The 16,118-nt window shown below is 40.4% G+C and overlaps 2 protein-coding genes across 17 annotated transcripts in view; one reads left to right on the top strand and one right to left on the bottom strand.

Annotated features, from left to right (window-relative positions):
- The first annotated feature begins 1,075 nt into the window (after positions 1-1,075).
- Positions 1,076-9,198, top strand: LOC135109877 (protein-L-isoaspartate(D-aspartate) O-methyltransferase-like). Of its 14 annotated transcripts, none has more exons than XM_064021670.1 (8): positions 1,076-1,224; positions 2,299-2,445; positions 3,124-3,260; positions 3,442-3,546; positions 3,852-3,972; positions 4,251-4,414; positions 4,590-4,684; positions 5,869-9,198. In XM_064021670.1, the coding sequence occupies exons 2-8, from the start codon at positions 2,319-2,321 to the stop codon at positions 5,885-5,887; spliced, it is 768 nt and encodes a 255-aa protein (XP_063877740.1). In that variant the 5' UTR covers positions 1,076-1,224; positions 2,299-2,318; the 3' UTR covers positions 5,888-9,198. The 14 variants fall into 14 exon arrangements, with proteins under 14 accessions (XP_063877740.1, XP_063877748.1, XP_063877745.1 ...); XM_064021678.1 differs by having other exon boundaries at positions 1,077-1,224; positions 2,326-2,445; XM_064021675.1 differs by having other exon boundaries at positions 1,078-1,224; positions 5,822-9,198.
- Positions 9,199-10,056: 858 nt separating this feature from the next.
- Positions 10,057-16,118, bottom strand: part of LOC135109875 (R3H domain-containing protein 4-like) — a 10,500-nt gene continuing 4,438 nt past the window's right edge. For 2 of the 3 annotated variants that reach the window (XM_064021666.1, XM_064021665.1), the window contains 6 exons: positions 15,456-15,628; positions 15,049-15,173; positions 14,498-14,660; positions 14,121-14,245; positions 13,667-13,808; positions 10,057-13,467 (listed from right to left, as the gene is read on the bottom strand). In XM_064021666.1, coding sequence (XP_063877736.1) covers positions 13,358-13,467; positions 13,667-13,808; positions 14,121-14,245; positions 14,498-14,660; positions 15,049-15,173; positions 15,456-15,628 — 838 coding nt within the window. In that variant the 3' untranslated portion in view covers positions 10,057-13,357. Of the gene's footprint in view, positions 13,468-13,666; positions 13,870-14,120; positions 14,246-14,497; positions 14,661-15,048; positions 15,174-15,455; positions 15,629-16,118 lie in introns of those variants that run through there. The other variant, XM_064021667.1, reaches the window with a different exon arrangement.

Here is a 16,118-nt window from a genome sequence, read left to right as displayed (position 1 = left end):
CTGGAAACTTCACTTCTCATCTCTAGCTAAAACAGCTTCTATGAAGTTAGGTGTTCTGAGACGTCTCTGCCAGTTTTTCTCACCCCCCCCCCCAGCTGTTAACTCTGTACAAGAGCCTTATCCGTCCATGTATGGAGTATGCTTCACATGTCTGGGGAGGTTCCACTCATACTGCTCTTCTAGACAGGGTGGAATCAAAAGCTTTTCGTCTCATCAACTCCTCTCCTCTAACTGACTGTCTTCAGCCTCTCTCTCATCGCCGCAATGTTACATATCTAGCTGTCTTCTACCGCTATTTTCATGCTAACTGCTCTTCTGATCTTGCTAACTGCATGCCTCCCCTCCTTCCGCGGCCTCGCTGCACAAGACTTTCTCCTTTCTCTCACCCCTATTCTGTCCACCTCTCTAACGCAAGAGTTAACCAGTATTCTCAATAATTCATCCCTTTCTCTGGTAAACTCTGGAACTCCCTGCCTGCTTCTGTATTTCCACCTTCCTATGACTTGAATTCCTTCTTCAAGAGGGAGGTTTCAAGACACTTATTTTTTCATCAATTTTTGACCACTGCTTTGACCCTTTTATGGGACTGGCATTTCAGTGGGCATTTTTTTTATTAGATTTTTGTTGCCCTTGGCCAGTGTCCTTCCTACATAAAAAAAAAAAAAATAAATAAATAAATAAATAATATATATATATATATATATATATATATATATATATATATATATATATATATATATATATATATATATATATATATATATATATATATATATATATATATCTTCGCCTTTCTGTTCTCTCTGGTAGAGGTGAGAATACGATAACCAGAGTGAGGTGAGCAGTATTATGAAGATAATTATATAGACCTCCTGTGAAGGAGAATCATATAGACCTACGAAAGAGAATTATATATAGATCTTCTGTGAATGAAAATTATATATACCTCCTGTGAAAGAGATCATATAGACATGCAAACGAGAATTATACAGACCTGCGAAAGAGAATTGTATAGATCTCCTGCGAAAGAGAATTACATCGACGCAGGTGTTTTACTTATTAGAGTCTGAACGTCCTATCAAACCAGAGACATGTGATACCTTTAGGAAATCAGATACTGGTGTTTTAATTACGAGTCCGATCATAAGTGTTTAAAAATGAGAAATCCTGGCCAGCTATTGTATTGAGGAATTCGGACGCAGGTTTTCGATCAGCTGGCCAGAGGTAAACACAGCATCTCAGGGTGGGTGTGTTATTTTACCCACCTCTGCCGCTCCCCTGGGTAGTCTTTGCATGCCCAGGGTTACTTGTGTGTTTGAAGAAGATGTTGAGTGTGTTTCTGGGTCATGTCTTATTGGAGCAATTGTGGAAACGTGGTTTTAATTTATGTCTGGGTGTGGCGTCTTCATTTTTCGATTATTTTGGCGCATTGCTGCATTTCTGCCATTCTTTGCGGGCTTCCTCTTGCCTGATTGATTTTTTTTTTGCTGCTAGTGTCTCGTCGCCACTGTCTGGTATATCTGTGCTCCGCGTCACAGAAAGCACACCATTTGTGGAGGTTTGCTTGCTGGATAAGTAGTTTTGTTGGGTGTGCTGCAGTGACACACCCTCGACCAGGGGTGCACAGGACTTGCTGCTATCAAGACGTCATGCTTTTTCTCCCATCCCCTGTGTCTTAGGTTTGTCAGGTGAGGTTAGGCATCTTGAGTGACATCTTGGTTTGTCAGTGTGTTGTGGTCTGTTTAGTAATGGTTTCCTGAGCTTGAGTGTGTGTGTTTTTTTTTTTTTTTACTTTGATCCTCAGTGCTGGATTGCTCGTCTTTTGCAACACTGTTCTCTTTCTTTGACATTACTGTCAAAGGTTGTATTGGGAAATAAAGGTGCAGCTGGCTTCTCCATAGTAAATTTTTTTTCAGTGCAACAGAGGTTAATACCAAGAATAAACTACAGATGGGGTTGTGAACAGTCAGTCTATGAACATATTTAAATCCAAATATAATCAATACAAAACAGAGAAGAGTCGCCCCTTTGTGAGATAGACTCTCTTGCCTCTTTTACTTTTCACTTGGTAAGCATTACCATTGTTATCTCGTTTCCACAACAAATTGAGAGTCTGGAAGATTATTTTGAGAACTGTGTGGCAGTGCATGATTGCTGGCTTGAGTATTTTACAGGATTTTTTTTTCCACTACTAGGTTGTTCCAGAAACACCTTGAATGATTTTTTATAGGGTAACAGGTATATAAATGATTACTTATGGTAACTTATTTCTCTTCCAAATGTTTTGACTTTTTTCAGGTGATAGTCACTGACCCTGAATGCTAGCCCACAGGCTTTTGCGGCTGTTCCTGGTGACTGGAGTCTGTTCCCAGTCGGGCCTGCGCACCATCATGGCTTGGAGATCCCACGGCAGAGACAATGCGGACATGGTGCGGCACTTGAAAGGTGGGTGTGTTGTGGCATAATGGTTGGCAGCTAATTTATTGTTTAGTTTGAGGTACAGTAAAATCCCTCTTATCCGGCATCAACGGGGACCGCCGACATGCCAGATACTTGAATAGAAGTGAAATTATGTCCACAATCACCACCCTACACTCATGCATCTTACCATAACAAAGATCAGCTGATCTTAATCAGCAGCTGATCTGATCAGCTGCTTAAGTGTAAGCACAACACGCTTCCTCTTTTCTACAACTTTAGGCATGATGAAGGCGTCAGGCAATAAACAGTGCACACGCGGGACTGAGTCACTGAGTAAACACAGTGCAGTGGGCCGCAGGTGGCGCGAAGCAGTGCGCTCTGGTGGCGAGGGGACAAAGTATGCCTCGTGCGGGAATTTTAATCGATTTTATGAGTACACATTGATTTTTTATTGATTTTAAGGCTTGGGAAAAAATGTGCCGGATACTTGAAGCTGCCGGATACTCGAATGCCGGATGAGAGGGATTTTACTGTATCTGTATATCCATTCAAGCAACTTGTCTTTTTTATCCTAAGTTTATATCCTCTTGTAGTGTGTGGAACCTTATATTTGAGGTTACAGATGGCCAGTGTCTAAGGTAGTGAGACAAATGATGAAATATCCAAACACCACCTGATCTGAGTGTCTTCATGTCTCTGCAGCCAACCAGATCATCCGCTCTGCTGAGGTGGAGCGGGTCATGCTGAGAGTGGACCGCGGCAAGTACTCCAAGAACAACCCATATATGGACTCCCCTCAGGGCATTGGCTATGGGGTGACAATCAGTGCACCACACATGGTCAGTCTGGAATGCCTAGTATTTTTGCTGATTGTCAAAACTACAGACAGGGGAATTAGTTAAATCTGAGCATTTGTACTAATATCTGTGTGTGAGGAAATAGGGACTTGGAAGATGAAGAGAGAGAGATTACCACATATCAATAAAAATTTAATCAACAATAAGCATACTCACCTTTCAGCATGCCCATGCCCTGGAGCTCCTGAGTGCCCACCTGAAGAAGGGCAACCGTGCCATGGATGTTGGGTCTGGCAGCGGATACCTCACAGCCTGCATGGCCCACATGGTAAGGCATCTGTGGGAATATTAAAGAAGACATGATTTACAAGACTAGTGCGAGGTTCAGAGCTCGGAATTCAATTTATAGTTAGAGAAGTCAGACCATTTCCATAGAGGATGACTATTTAATATATTAGAGATATAAAGAAAACAATTGTTCGTTTTCGTTGAAGGTATCCTTACGTTTCAGCAATGAGTATTCATGTTAGTATGAGAATAAAACTGGCATCAGTGCAGCCCTAATATATTGGAAAAAATAGAAACGATTGCAGTACTGTTGCTTCCACCAAGAGCCAAATTGAATACTTGCAGGTTGGGGAGACTGGCCGGGCCGTGGGGATCGACCACATCCCTGAACTCATCAAGATGGCTCAGGACAACATTGAGAAAGACAGCCCTGAGCTCCTGTCATCCAACACTGTCAAACTTGTTGGTCAGTGAAATTTTGTCAGGAAACACAGCTTTTTATGTTTGCTTGAATGAGTTAAATTTCCTTTCCTTTCCTTTCAAGCTCAGCAATTTTTTTATCCTTTATTTTTCTTTGCAAACATGGTTGATTAATGTGAAATGACAAATGAAATTCCACAACAGAGGTGAGAAAATACTTTCCCTTGGTGTGTTTCCCTTACACATCATGGTGTGTGGATGTGTCCTGGGTTGATGTGAAGAAGGGTTGGCTTTGTCATAGGTGTGTGCTGGTGTTTTCCACAGTTGGTGACGGTCGGCAGGGGCACCCAGACGAGGCACCTTACAATGCCATACACGTTGGAGCTGCTGCCCCAACCCTCCCTCAAGCCCTTGTGGAACAGCTGGCACCAGGTGGCCGACTCATCATTCCCATTGGTCCAGAGGGAGCCAATCAGAACTTAGAGCAGGTTAGTCTCCAGTGGGATTTTGACTGAATTTTTTTTTTTTATTAATATTTGAAGAATTAAAGTTTACTTCATCATAGAATATCAGAGGCTATGAACTCCTGACTTGCTATTGCAGGAAACCACCACCATCATATCAACTGTTCCTCACTGTAATGGTAACTTTTGTTCCTCTCAGATTGACAAGCTTGAAGATGGCAGTGTGAAGCGGAAGGTCCTCATGGGAGTGATTTACGTGCCACTCACTGACAAGGACTACCAGTGGCCAGGCAGGTTAGTGCGCAAGTGGAGGGCCAAGGTGAGGGTCCGTAAGGAGAGGAGGGAGAGACAGGCAGCGGGTGAAGAGGAGGGCATGGCAAGCAAAGGAGAGGCTCAAGGAGAAAGAAAATAGGGTCATGAAAAAGAGAGTTTGGATGAAGAAAACATGGAAAAGGGAGAGGTAAATGAAGGGGGAAGGAAGGGACTATGGTTAGATATATACACTGGGAAAGGATGTTTGAACTGAGTGGAAACTGATAAAGTTAAGTTCATTCATGGGTATAGAGAGTATTATTCAGGAAGTCCATCGGTCATTGTAGAATGCATATTACAGTGCCCTCCCAAGTTTCATGCCATTTGAGTTTCACAATCGTTGAGTTTCATACCGAGTCCTAAATTCTTGGCATCCTGACTTTCACACATTATCTCTGAGTTTTGTGCTTTTGTCACATATGGGTCACGTCTCCCTACCACTAGTGCCACACGCTGCCACAGCATTAGTCGTGTCAACTTACATGAAAGAGTGGGGGAGAAACAGGCTGGTGCTGCACTACGTGGCAACACCACTGCAAAAACACACACAAATGAGAAGTGTCTCACTACTGCAGCAGCACCAGACTGCCAAATGGTTGCATTACACTGAATGTGAGACAGAACACACACACTCACACAGTTCTACACCATGTGGCTGTAGTAAATAAGCATTTTTGTTGTTTTAAATAACACAGGTTTCATGATCCTAGAATTTAGTGGTATGGTGTTGGAAGAAAGTAAGCATGAAACTTGAGAGGATACTGTTCTGAGTATGAGTAAGTAATAAGATTTCGCAGTGATATTGTATCTTGAGTGCATATATAATTAACTGAGTGTAGCTTTTATGACCATTTAACCCCCAAGTAACTTAAAGTGTGTCTGCTCCAATATCTTGTCAAGGGATATACTGCTGTGCTGATTGGATTATAAATGAGAATCATTAAAAAAGCTTCTTATCAGAGTTAAAAGCAGTATGTTTTGGACACAGTATTTTCCTTGTTGTTTTAGTGCGGTTTTCCCTCCCGTCACACATGCTAGGTGGAGGTACTGAGTGCAGCAGGCGTGCATCATAGGGTGTGGCGGGGGAGTACACCGCACCGTTTGTCTCTCATTCCACAGGCGGGAGCTGTGAGTCATGCCACCAGCTGAATCCTAATTCCTCCCAGGTGCTGCTCTCTCCTATAATTGCCACCACCACCACCACCGCCGCCCACTGCTCACCACCCACCACCACCAGCACCTGTCTCCCACCACCACCACCACCCTGCCAGTCAACACGTGTCTGCCCCGCTACCATCCACCACACCCCAGTATCTATTGAGGCGCTTCATCCCGCAGCCTGTGCCTGCCCTTTCATGCAATAGCCAGAGTACTGTAGCTGCAGCACAAATTGCTTGCACCCCATCTCTGCCTGCATCCCAAATGGTGAGCAAGAAACCTCAACCTCAAACGCCTTTTTTTCTAACTGTTTGCTTGTGTGGGCGGCCTCGGCACTGAGACGGAGAGTTCTCGCCACGTCTAACTGTTGACATGATTAATGAGCGTTGTACAACTGAGAAATAAAGCAGTGTGAAGCTTTGCCATTTTTGGAGAGAAAAAAACACTTGTAACAGAAGGCTTAAAGCGCCTGCTTTCAGTGTGTGAGTGATAGAACAGAACTTGTACACTATGATCACACTTCAAGCTTGCTCAAGGTTGCCTTTCATGTGTTTGGAGCCTACTCTCTTTTGTTTGTCATGCTCCTAAGAAGGCAATGATTGTGTTGGGTATGGCTGAGGAGACTCACTAGATGGTTTTACACTAGTGCAGTTGTGTGACTAGAGATGTGTGGCCCAGAGGACACTATTTTGCATGACTTAAACCATATTCAAACAAAAAGGCTACATGGTGTTACTGGTTCCCATTTTGAGTGAAAACTCATTGAAAAGAAACAAAACAAAGAAAGAAAAAATCATAGGTTTATGGTGTTTCCTTATTTATGATACAGAGTGTAGCATTGAATTAACTTAGCTTATGTCTTGAATGATTCACAGGAGTAATTTATTTTTATTAGTGTGTATGGAATATGTGACAAAGGTGTAGACTCATTAACTCTTCTCATGCTGGTGGCAGCTCTTCAGGAAAGTACAACAGTACTCCAGTAACAACAAGTGGAGAGTGCAGTAATGGTTTGGCCACTTATGGAAATACTCAGCTTATTCAGAACATTGGTAGTGGGAAAATATTGAGTCTAATCTGGAATCAGAAGTACAGCGGCCGCCATCCAAAAGTTTTGAAGAGAGGAGGAGGATGTTCAGATGCAGACTCTCAGTTCATGCTTGTACAAGACACAATAGTCTTGGGAAATATGACATTACAGCCATCTTGCTGTCTGAACCATCATTGCACTTCGTTATTTTTTTTAGATTTGCGTTTATAAATGGTTATTGAACTTGTTGATACATAGGTACATATAACGTCATAATTTCATGGTAGTGTAACAGGTAAAGATGTGCTTGATAAGGAACCGCACTGCTTGTAAAAGGTTTTCTTTGGAAAATTTAAGACAAGTTAAAATCAAGACAGTTTAGTTACTCTACAAGTATGTCCAATGACAGTGGTTTTAGTGAACTATTTGTTCAGGATTACTTTTTTCTTTCTTTTTCATCTCTATATAAAATTCAGTGAACTTTCTTGATAGTGACATCCACCAGCTGACTGAGCTTGTGTTGTGTGTACGGGAGTGTTGTAATACTGACTGTCATGGAGAGGAATTGTTGTGAATCAGAGTTTGAAACAAGTGTGAAAGCATTGGTTATTCAGTATATATTAATTTTCAAATAGTAAGGCTGTGATAGTATCATGGAGATATAGAATACACTATATTTGTTCATATACAGCTTTTTCATATGTAATGATAATGCAACAGGGAAGGAGAAAGGATTGTATTTAAGTGTTTCTGTACAGTCTCAAGAAACTCCTTTCATTTCTTGCTGTCTGAATCTATGAAGTGGGTGACTTGTGTAAATAAAGTACATAGGTATGTGCCCATAGATTCTTCAACTATGTTCAGTAGTGCAATTCAAGCTTGTGTTTATTACGGAACACTTTGTGCTCCCTGATGTTGCATGTCTGTAGGATGCATTCTTTTAATTGTTGATGTGGTCTGCTCCTCCAGACATTTAGTTGACTTATAAGTGCCACCACACATGGCACATTTCCCAGGGAAGGTGTGGTGTGGTGCACTGGTGATGCTTGGTCCCCACAGTGCTGAGGGTCATGGTCCCATGGTGACCACAGGGACCACTGACTGCTACCACCAGGATGGGAGGGTGTGCACTCTTGTTGGCAGTGCATCATTGTTTGTCATAATAAATTTAAACATTTCTGTAATAAATACTGGAATGACAAAATAAGCATGATAGCATGCATTATTTATTTTTTCACATATTTATGTGTGCCAGATTTCATATAGCCTAGTTTAGTTGATAATAAAAAACTTTTTTATTTTCACTCATCTCTGATGTACAATTGCAAGAAAAGAATTATAGGGATTAGTTTAACTCTTTAATAAGAATCTTGCAGCCTTTAAAACTTGTCTTTTTCTGTTTTGTTTCACAGCTGACATCCATAGAATGTCTGTGAAATACAGTAATGGAAGATACTAGCAGGTTATGTCCCTGATTGCTGGTTCAAGGCATGATGCACAGTGTGATGACATCATTAGACATGTATCTGCTATGCAATTCCAGTGAATTAGTAAAGTCAAGCACAGAACAAGTGTGTGCTATCAGATTCACTGCCTGCCTTCTTGAAGATAACTTGGCAGGAATTTTAATTCCCTAAAAGCAAATAATTTTTTGCATGGATAAATTATACATTTTTCTCAAAAGTATAACTTCCAGTAATTTTTTTTTTTTTTATTTATTTATTTATTTTTTTATTATTATTAATTTTTTTCTCTCTCCCTCCAGACCACTAAGGCCCCTTTCACACAGTGCCACCAGTGACTGCCATCAGTTACCTCCTATAGTTTCCAGTGCAGCCTTTCATATAATGCCACCATGGTGGTATGAGCAGGTAACTGCTGCTGATGGTGGGTTGGGGTTACCCAGCCCTTTCACACTGGGATAACTGGTGATGGCCACTGGTGGCATTGTGTGGAAAGAGCCTAACTGAAAAATATTCCTCTACATATGCTTGTAGTCTGCAGTAAATAAGTTTTCAGTGTTAGAATAGGATATCCGGAAATATTTATTTCTTGTGCATCACACTTTATGAAAGATTATACTCAGATTTATTTTTCTGAGGATCAGCTTAGTTACCATTAAAGCTTGTAGGCAAAGTGCCTGGTGCTGGTAAAAGATTTATTAAACTCTGTAGTAGTGCGAACACTTCTCTTTTCTGAATGTGAGAGAATGAGTGCAAGCAGGTTTGTAACACAACCTTTATACTTCAGGCTATTTATCATCCCTGTTCCACAACTTTAATTAAAATTTCTCTTCAAAAGCCCAAAATCATAGTCTTTAACATTTCCTGTGATGAGAAAAATGAAAGAAATTGGTTTAAGATTTAAAGAGAATCAAGGTAATAAAATAACTCCATTGACAATGGAATTGAATGCGAGCTCAAACTTTTCATCATTGTAGTACTTGAGGAAGGAACACTGGTGACTGTCGTGGTAATCATCACGCTTAAGTCACTACCACGTGCACCTAACATTGTTGAAGATGGCACTGGTACTCATTTTTCATACTTTGTTTCTTTCTCCATGACCTACTGACCTTCTCTCCATGTATCTTGTGGTTTCAATATACATAACTAAAGCTTTTATTTGCCATTCCTGCAAATCCATATTTTGTGACCTAAATTTTGTCACCAATTTTAAGTAAATTCTTTGTCAAAAGGAACATGAACACATCCAGGCCATGTCCAATGCTTCTGTTCATGGCATCATCCAGCCCAGCTGATGTACATTGCTAATACCTGCCACTAAGAAGTGCAAGAATACACCTGTTAAGATTGCTTTTCCTCTTAAAATTTGCATTCATATATGGCATTATTTCCTAACAAGGCAGAGTTAAGTATCATGTACATCATGGGAGAGATTGCCACCCATTGTTGTTTCCTGAAATGGCCTGGATGCAATGCTCAGCTCATCATATTAGATTCTATTATTGGAAAGAAAAAGCTGGAGTAACTTAAGTTTGATGCAGCCATTAGGAATGTGTATTAAATAAAATATGCATATTAAAACTACAGTAATGTTGTAGAACTATACTGGAATGACCTTACTATTGCCATATTAATACCTCCACCTCTAAAAAATTATAAATAAATAAAGAGACTGAAGCTAGAATTAAACACATAGATATTATGCATCATTGCAGTAACTGAAGTTTAATGCTGAGAATACAAAATTATACATTATGCAACAAAATTTTCAAGGCTTGATATGTAATAAACCCAAGCAGTAAAATGATGATATTAAAATTCAGTACATACCAAGACATACGTCACTGAGTGAACACAACCATACATTAAAATGTCATGTATAAAGAATGTAATTGTGGGATGTTAGTTTTAATATACTAATGATAGTTGACATTTGATACTATTTTCTTCAGAAGTTATCCTTGTGTTATGCCTGTAAATCATTTATGACACATGTAACAATATATGCATTAATAAAACAGAATATGCCCCTAGAGGACTCAAGCTACAAAATATTCACACAAGTTGAATAAACTGGCTGTGCACCTCAACACTTGAGGACTGAGCTACACTGAGTAAACATTCCTGTGACAAAGCCATCTTCTCATGACACACTTTTCTCCTCTTTCTTTGTCTTTTTCTTCACATGAAAATAAGAAAGTGGCCATTGTCAAACAATCTGTAACTGCTCACTCTTCCTGAGAACTTTGAGGAATTGCCAAATTGTAAAATCATGTTCTCTTTTCCTCCATGTACTCTAGAACTCTGCCCTTCTATTTCATTTTAGGTCATGCTTTTTGCAGCCACTGCATGTACACACTGTAAATCATCTCACTTTCTGGCCATGTGCTACCAAAAACATATTTCAAATGTTAATTTCACTGCCTCTTCCTGATGAGTCTTGAATTTTATATTATTGTCATTCCAAACAAAAAATTAATCTTTCAAAACAGTAAGTAGGGAATCTGGTTATAAACCTTATCACTACGTTTCAAATTGATGTAAAGTATCTGGTTCCAATAATCTTGGATAAAATGTTGTGGAGCTTTACTACAATGTCATATCAACTGCAGCCTTGATCTCTTAAATATTTTCAGGATTTGTATCTCAGTTTTGTAATTCTGACAATAAAAGCACACAAGCCTACCACTGTGCTAATATCTACTCATGTTCATAAGAGTGAACACTGTGTTTGTGCAGCAAAGTAAAATATGAATACACTTGCATAAAACCACTCACTTATATTTTATATTACTTATACATAAAGGCTGTGTCAGCTATGTACGTCAGATATCCTCCTGCTCCCATCATCAGGAAGAGGGTCAAAATGAGCAAGTCTATGTGCAATTAAGAAACACAAATGAGACTGAGGAATGTTTACTTTTGTTATTTTTATCTGAATCTGATTCTGAACATAACTGACTGCTTAAGTCACACTAAAAGTAAGAGTGTCGAGGGGATTAATCACTGTACTGTTATCTGGTTATGCCTTAAATGTAAGCAGAAAAGTGAATTCAATAAATAGATAAAATAAATAAAAGATAAATCAATACAGTTTTTGTCTGACATGCAGAGTGATGGAAAGACTTCAACACAACTGCCATTTCTGGGTTGGACAAGATATATATCAATAAATCAAATCAAATAAGTAAATAAATAGTACTGTTAACAACCAACACATACCATACTGACATAATTACTTCATAAAGACAAGGCATAGAGAAAGTGTTTGTTAGGAGGGATTGGTGTTCGTGTGATGCTAACATGCCGTCTTCCCACAACAGAGTCATGACACTCAATAAAGAGGTTACAAACTCTATGTCATGTAGAGAATAGCAAGAACCATGATGTGAAATGAGCCACACATTCTTCTATGCAACATTCTCCTAGTGAGTGGAGCAAGGATGTCTCAAAAGTTCCTGGCTGGTGGTGTCAAGTTTGCACCTCCCACCAAGTGGTTCACTCCTTCACCGTGCTGGGCCTGGAGTTGCCTTACCCTAGATCGCTTCATTATTTTCTTTCATATCGACAATTACAAACATCAAATGCTATTAATAAGTATAAAATGACACACTCAATGGCAACATTAATATTCCTTCACCACTGAGTTTTGCACTCCACAATAAGAAAACGATTTGTACATCACCATGAATAATTATGTGTTTAGCAATGGAGAAAACTTCTGTATAACTACCAAACTATATCTGCACAAACTTTCTTTCAAAAATCCCTTTAAGCTATGGATATAATGCATTCGTACAAAAATTAAACAAAGAACCGAAGGCACTAGCAAGCAAGAGACTCACAAAAATGCAAAATTCACATTACTGTATTACACTGACAATTATCACTGCATTAAATCCTAAAACTCTCAAGTCTTGACATCTGAAAAGTCATCAATAAGGAGTGCAAGCTTTCACAACTATCATGAATTAGTCACAATCTTTTATTAAATTACATGTTCAGACAAACAAGACTGGGAGATCAAGCAGTGAATATTTTTAAGTGTCCTTCAAGGTCACCCCTAAAGAAGATCATAGTGAGGCAGATGTTCCTGCCCTGGCTAACGAGTTAGGCTTCAGTCAGTCTGACAATGAGACCTGTAACACCAGACAGCAGTAGCCACAAGATGCTCTACCAAGAAAGAGATGGCAGTGCTGATAGGAGTAAAGAGGCTATCAGAGGCTATCAGTCATACTGTCTGTCTCTGTGGGGATGCTCCCTCTGAAAGCATCCCCACAGGAGGCAGAAAAAACACCCACATCTCCTTATCCAAACATTTCGTTCTTGTTTGCTTAAATTACCAACACCTCTTTCACACATGTACTCCTTTACTTTGTCCTTCCATCTCCCCAGTGCCTTCCTCTCCTTACACTTCTCCAGCTTTCTCACACACACATCCTACGGAAATTATTTACTACTCTCCAAGGTTCCCTTTCACTCTTTGCTAGTAAGACAATGTCATCTGGAAACAGACATGCTACAACAGCCCATCCCACTCCATTCTGTTTCAGCCATGGTATACTCTAAAAATATTGTGCAGTCTGCACATTTATGTAAAGAATTATCAATTATGTAGCACTAAATAAAAACATTATTGGTAAATAGAAATCTTTAATAAAAATATGATATATTCAGTTATATAATGCATGTTAAGTGTATCATTCAATTATCATCAGGCAGTGGGAAAGGCTTTGGTAGAAAAGTTCCTCCTGTCTAAAGTAGATAAAGAAGGATTATTTAAGTCACTGAAAATTAAGATGAGATATCTCAGGGATGAACATTTGCTTCAGAATTAAATGCCTGCCTATTTATAAACTAGGATAAGATCCTAGAGTCCACTTGATCAGTCCCTTTCAACTGTCTTTTATGTAATCTTTTATGATTGTCTGCCGGTCCTGTATTCAAATCTTGCATTGCCATCATTATCCAGCCTGAATCAACAAATGTACAGAAACATGGCTAGCTTCTGTAGAACTTGTCAATGTAGCTGGTGAGTGAGATCTCAGGTATGTGGAAACACTTATGGGCATTTTCCACCTTGGTTCTTCTCACTCCTGCAATGGTAGTGCCTGCAATAGCACAAACTTGTAAGCATCAGCCAACAAGGTGATGTCGTCTTCAGAGTTACCTTAAATACTCTAGTCATCATGAAAGTACTGCATTAATCATGACAAAATATGACACCATGAAGATATACCAATGAACAACATGAATACTGCTACATCATAAAAGCCGCATATTTACATGGCAAATAACATGGAGACTCACTTTTAGAGCGGAGCAAGTTGTACTGACAGAGAGCGTGCAGCAGCAGGCGCTCAAAGCCGCTCAGCTCAGAGGTGATGTAGATGGCCAGAGGGTCATTCCCAAATATCTCCACAATTTCTTCCTCAAGGTATGACAGAACTCCCTGAAGTTATACTCATTCAGGACAACAATGTTATGGAGGATTGAACTACTCGGCACAACAGCTGCCAGTGAGGATAAACCCAATGAAGAAACACAATCTTGCAAAGGAACTGTATACACTTCTAGGTCATCTCAACTCAACAAGAGAGAGAGAGAGAGAGAGAGAGAGAGAGAGAGAGAGAGAGAGAGAGAGAGAGAGAGAGAGAGAGAGAGAGAGAGAGAGAGAGAGAGAGAGAGAAAGGTAATCCTGACTCAACTAAGGAGAGAGAAGAAAAGAGAGGGAAAAAAGGGAAAAAAAAAAAAAGTAACTCACCAGAGGGAGATGTTTCTTCTTGAGCAGTGACTGCAGTTGAGCTTCCATCATAGAGAACCTGTGTGCCTCACTGTACGCTGGGTGAACATGGCGGCAGTCACTCATCTGTGCAACCACTGTGAAACCTGCAGACGTGGGGAGTGTCACTCAAATGGCACCTGCACCTAATGTGTATCTGATTGGTGTGGTGGTGGTGAGTCCTGTCAGTGTCTTCATCCCTTCAATAATGGCTAGTTAGAGGACAGCAACAGCAATGAGACCTCAGGCTTAGTCTTCTGGTCATTTAAGATTCTGGTATTCTGGCAGCAGCACTTGAGTTTATTAAGAGAACATATATTGAACACTGATCTGCCTTCCACACACACAAACAAACAAACCTTCTGCATTAGGGAGATTTTCCTCCATAGTGTCTGAATTGATTTGGGTGAAGGAAAACCCGCCCACACTGCTGCGGCCAACCCTCTCTTGTGTCTTGGGCGCCACACTCTCCAGGTACTCCCGCTGCTCCTGCTCAGTGCGAGTGATGAAGTGTTGCCAAATCTGGGAACAATTGTAAGGCTTGTCAAGGTTTGAGGCACTTAATGATCAGTGGCCCACACTTTAATTCATGATCAGTAGTTACACAGTATGGTGAATAACTGCTGTGTGTTCACCCTGCAATGAAAGGGACATTATGTGCTCAGCTACAAATGAAAATAATTTACCTGTGTGTTTTGTGTTCAGTCAAGCACAGTGAAGGAACTTTCTGTCCTAGGCAAAGTGATGGTGTGTGCCTGGCTGGGAGGGAAGTGATGATGTGGTGTGCCTGGCTAGGAGTGAGGTGATGGTGTGTGTCTGGCTGGGAGTGAGGTGATGGTGTGTGCCTGGCTGGGAGGGAAGTGATGGTGTGGTGTGCCTGGCTGGGAGGGAAAGGATGTCACGTACTCACCCTCATGTTGTTGCAGTCAGTGAGCAGCTTGGTGAAGGCATTGTCAGCCTTAGGAAGGAAATCAGCAATAGTAGGCTCCAGGGCATCCTCCATCTCATCTTCCACCAGTGTCTGCAGTGCCCGGGCTGTAAAAAATTAATTAATCAATTAATTGATGAAAAAAATATCATAGTGGAACAAACCTATGAAGATCTTAGACAGTTTCAAGGGGAGTTTAGATGAGTTTATTGATGTTGATGACAGATGGCAAGTTTTAATGGCTCAGAAGCTGCCTTGTATTGATCAACTTCTTTAGTGTCTCCTTATTTTCTTAAGTGCTTACCAGTCACATCAAACTGATAATATACTGTGTGGAAGACAAGTATATTACACCGACACTGTCTCTGATCTAGAGCAAGTGTGCTCACCATTGCTGGCCCTCCTGCTGCGCCGGGCTCCTGCATGACGGCTGCGGTGGTGCTGTTCCAGGCGCTGCAAGAGCTGGGCCGGGTCTCGTCGCTGTGGGACGTGCACCACGGGGGCCTCCTCTGCTGGTGGCTCAGGCTCAGGGGGCGGCGTGGAGGGCTGGCTGATTCCAAGTCTGGCAAGCGATACGTATGTATGTGGATAAATACACGAAAGTAATTAACTTTACAAATATGAACTGGTTTGCTTACATCCCCTTCCTGATATTACTGGTGTAATGATACTTTGTTCAAATGCATTTGTCATATTAATAATGAAAATATTACAGGGTACATATTCTGTATCACTATAAACTACATATACTACAAAGTTAGGGTATGTATTAAATAGTTGGACAGCCTCAGCAATACCTACTCACCAGATTCCTGCAACATACTGCCACTCCATCCTGAGATTTTGAGATATGATTTATTTATTTATTTATTTTTTTTTTTTTGTCATATGATCAAAGATGGCTGTCACGCAATACCACCCAACTCAACCTAACAAAACTAACTCAACCCAACCAAACAAACCTGATGAAACTAATCAAACAAAACTAACCCATGCTAACCAAAGAAACTTGGCTTAATTAACCAACTTAAGTAACCTAACTGAACTTAAAA

Source organism: Scylla paramamosain, chromosome 19 (genome assembly GCF_035594125.1).
Source record: "Scylla paramamosain isolate STU-SP2022 chromosome 19, ASM3559412v1, whole genome shotgun sequence".
Taxonomy (NCBI): Eukaryota; Metazoa; Arthropoda; class Malacostraca; order Decapoda; family Portunidae; genus Scylla; species Scylla paramamosain.
This window is presented reverse-complemented; position numbering and strand designations above follow the sequence as displayed.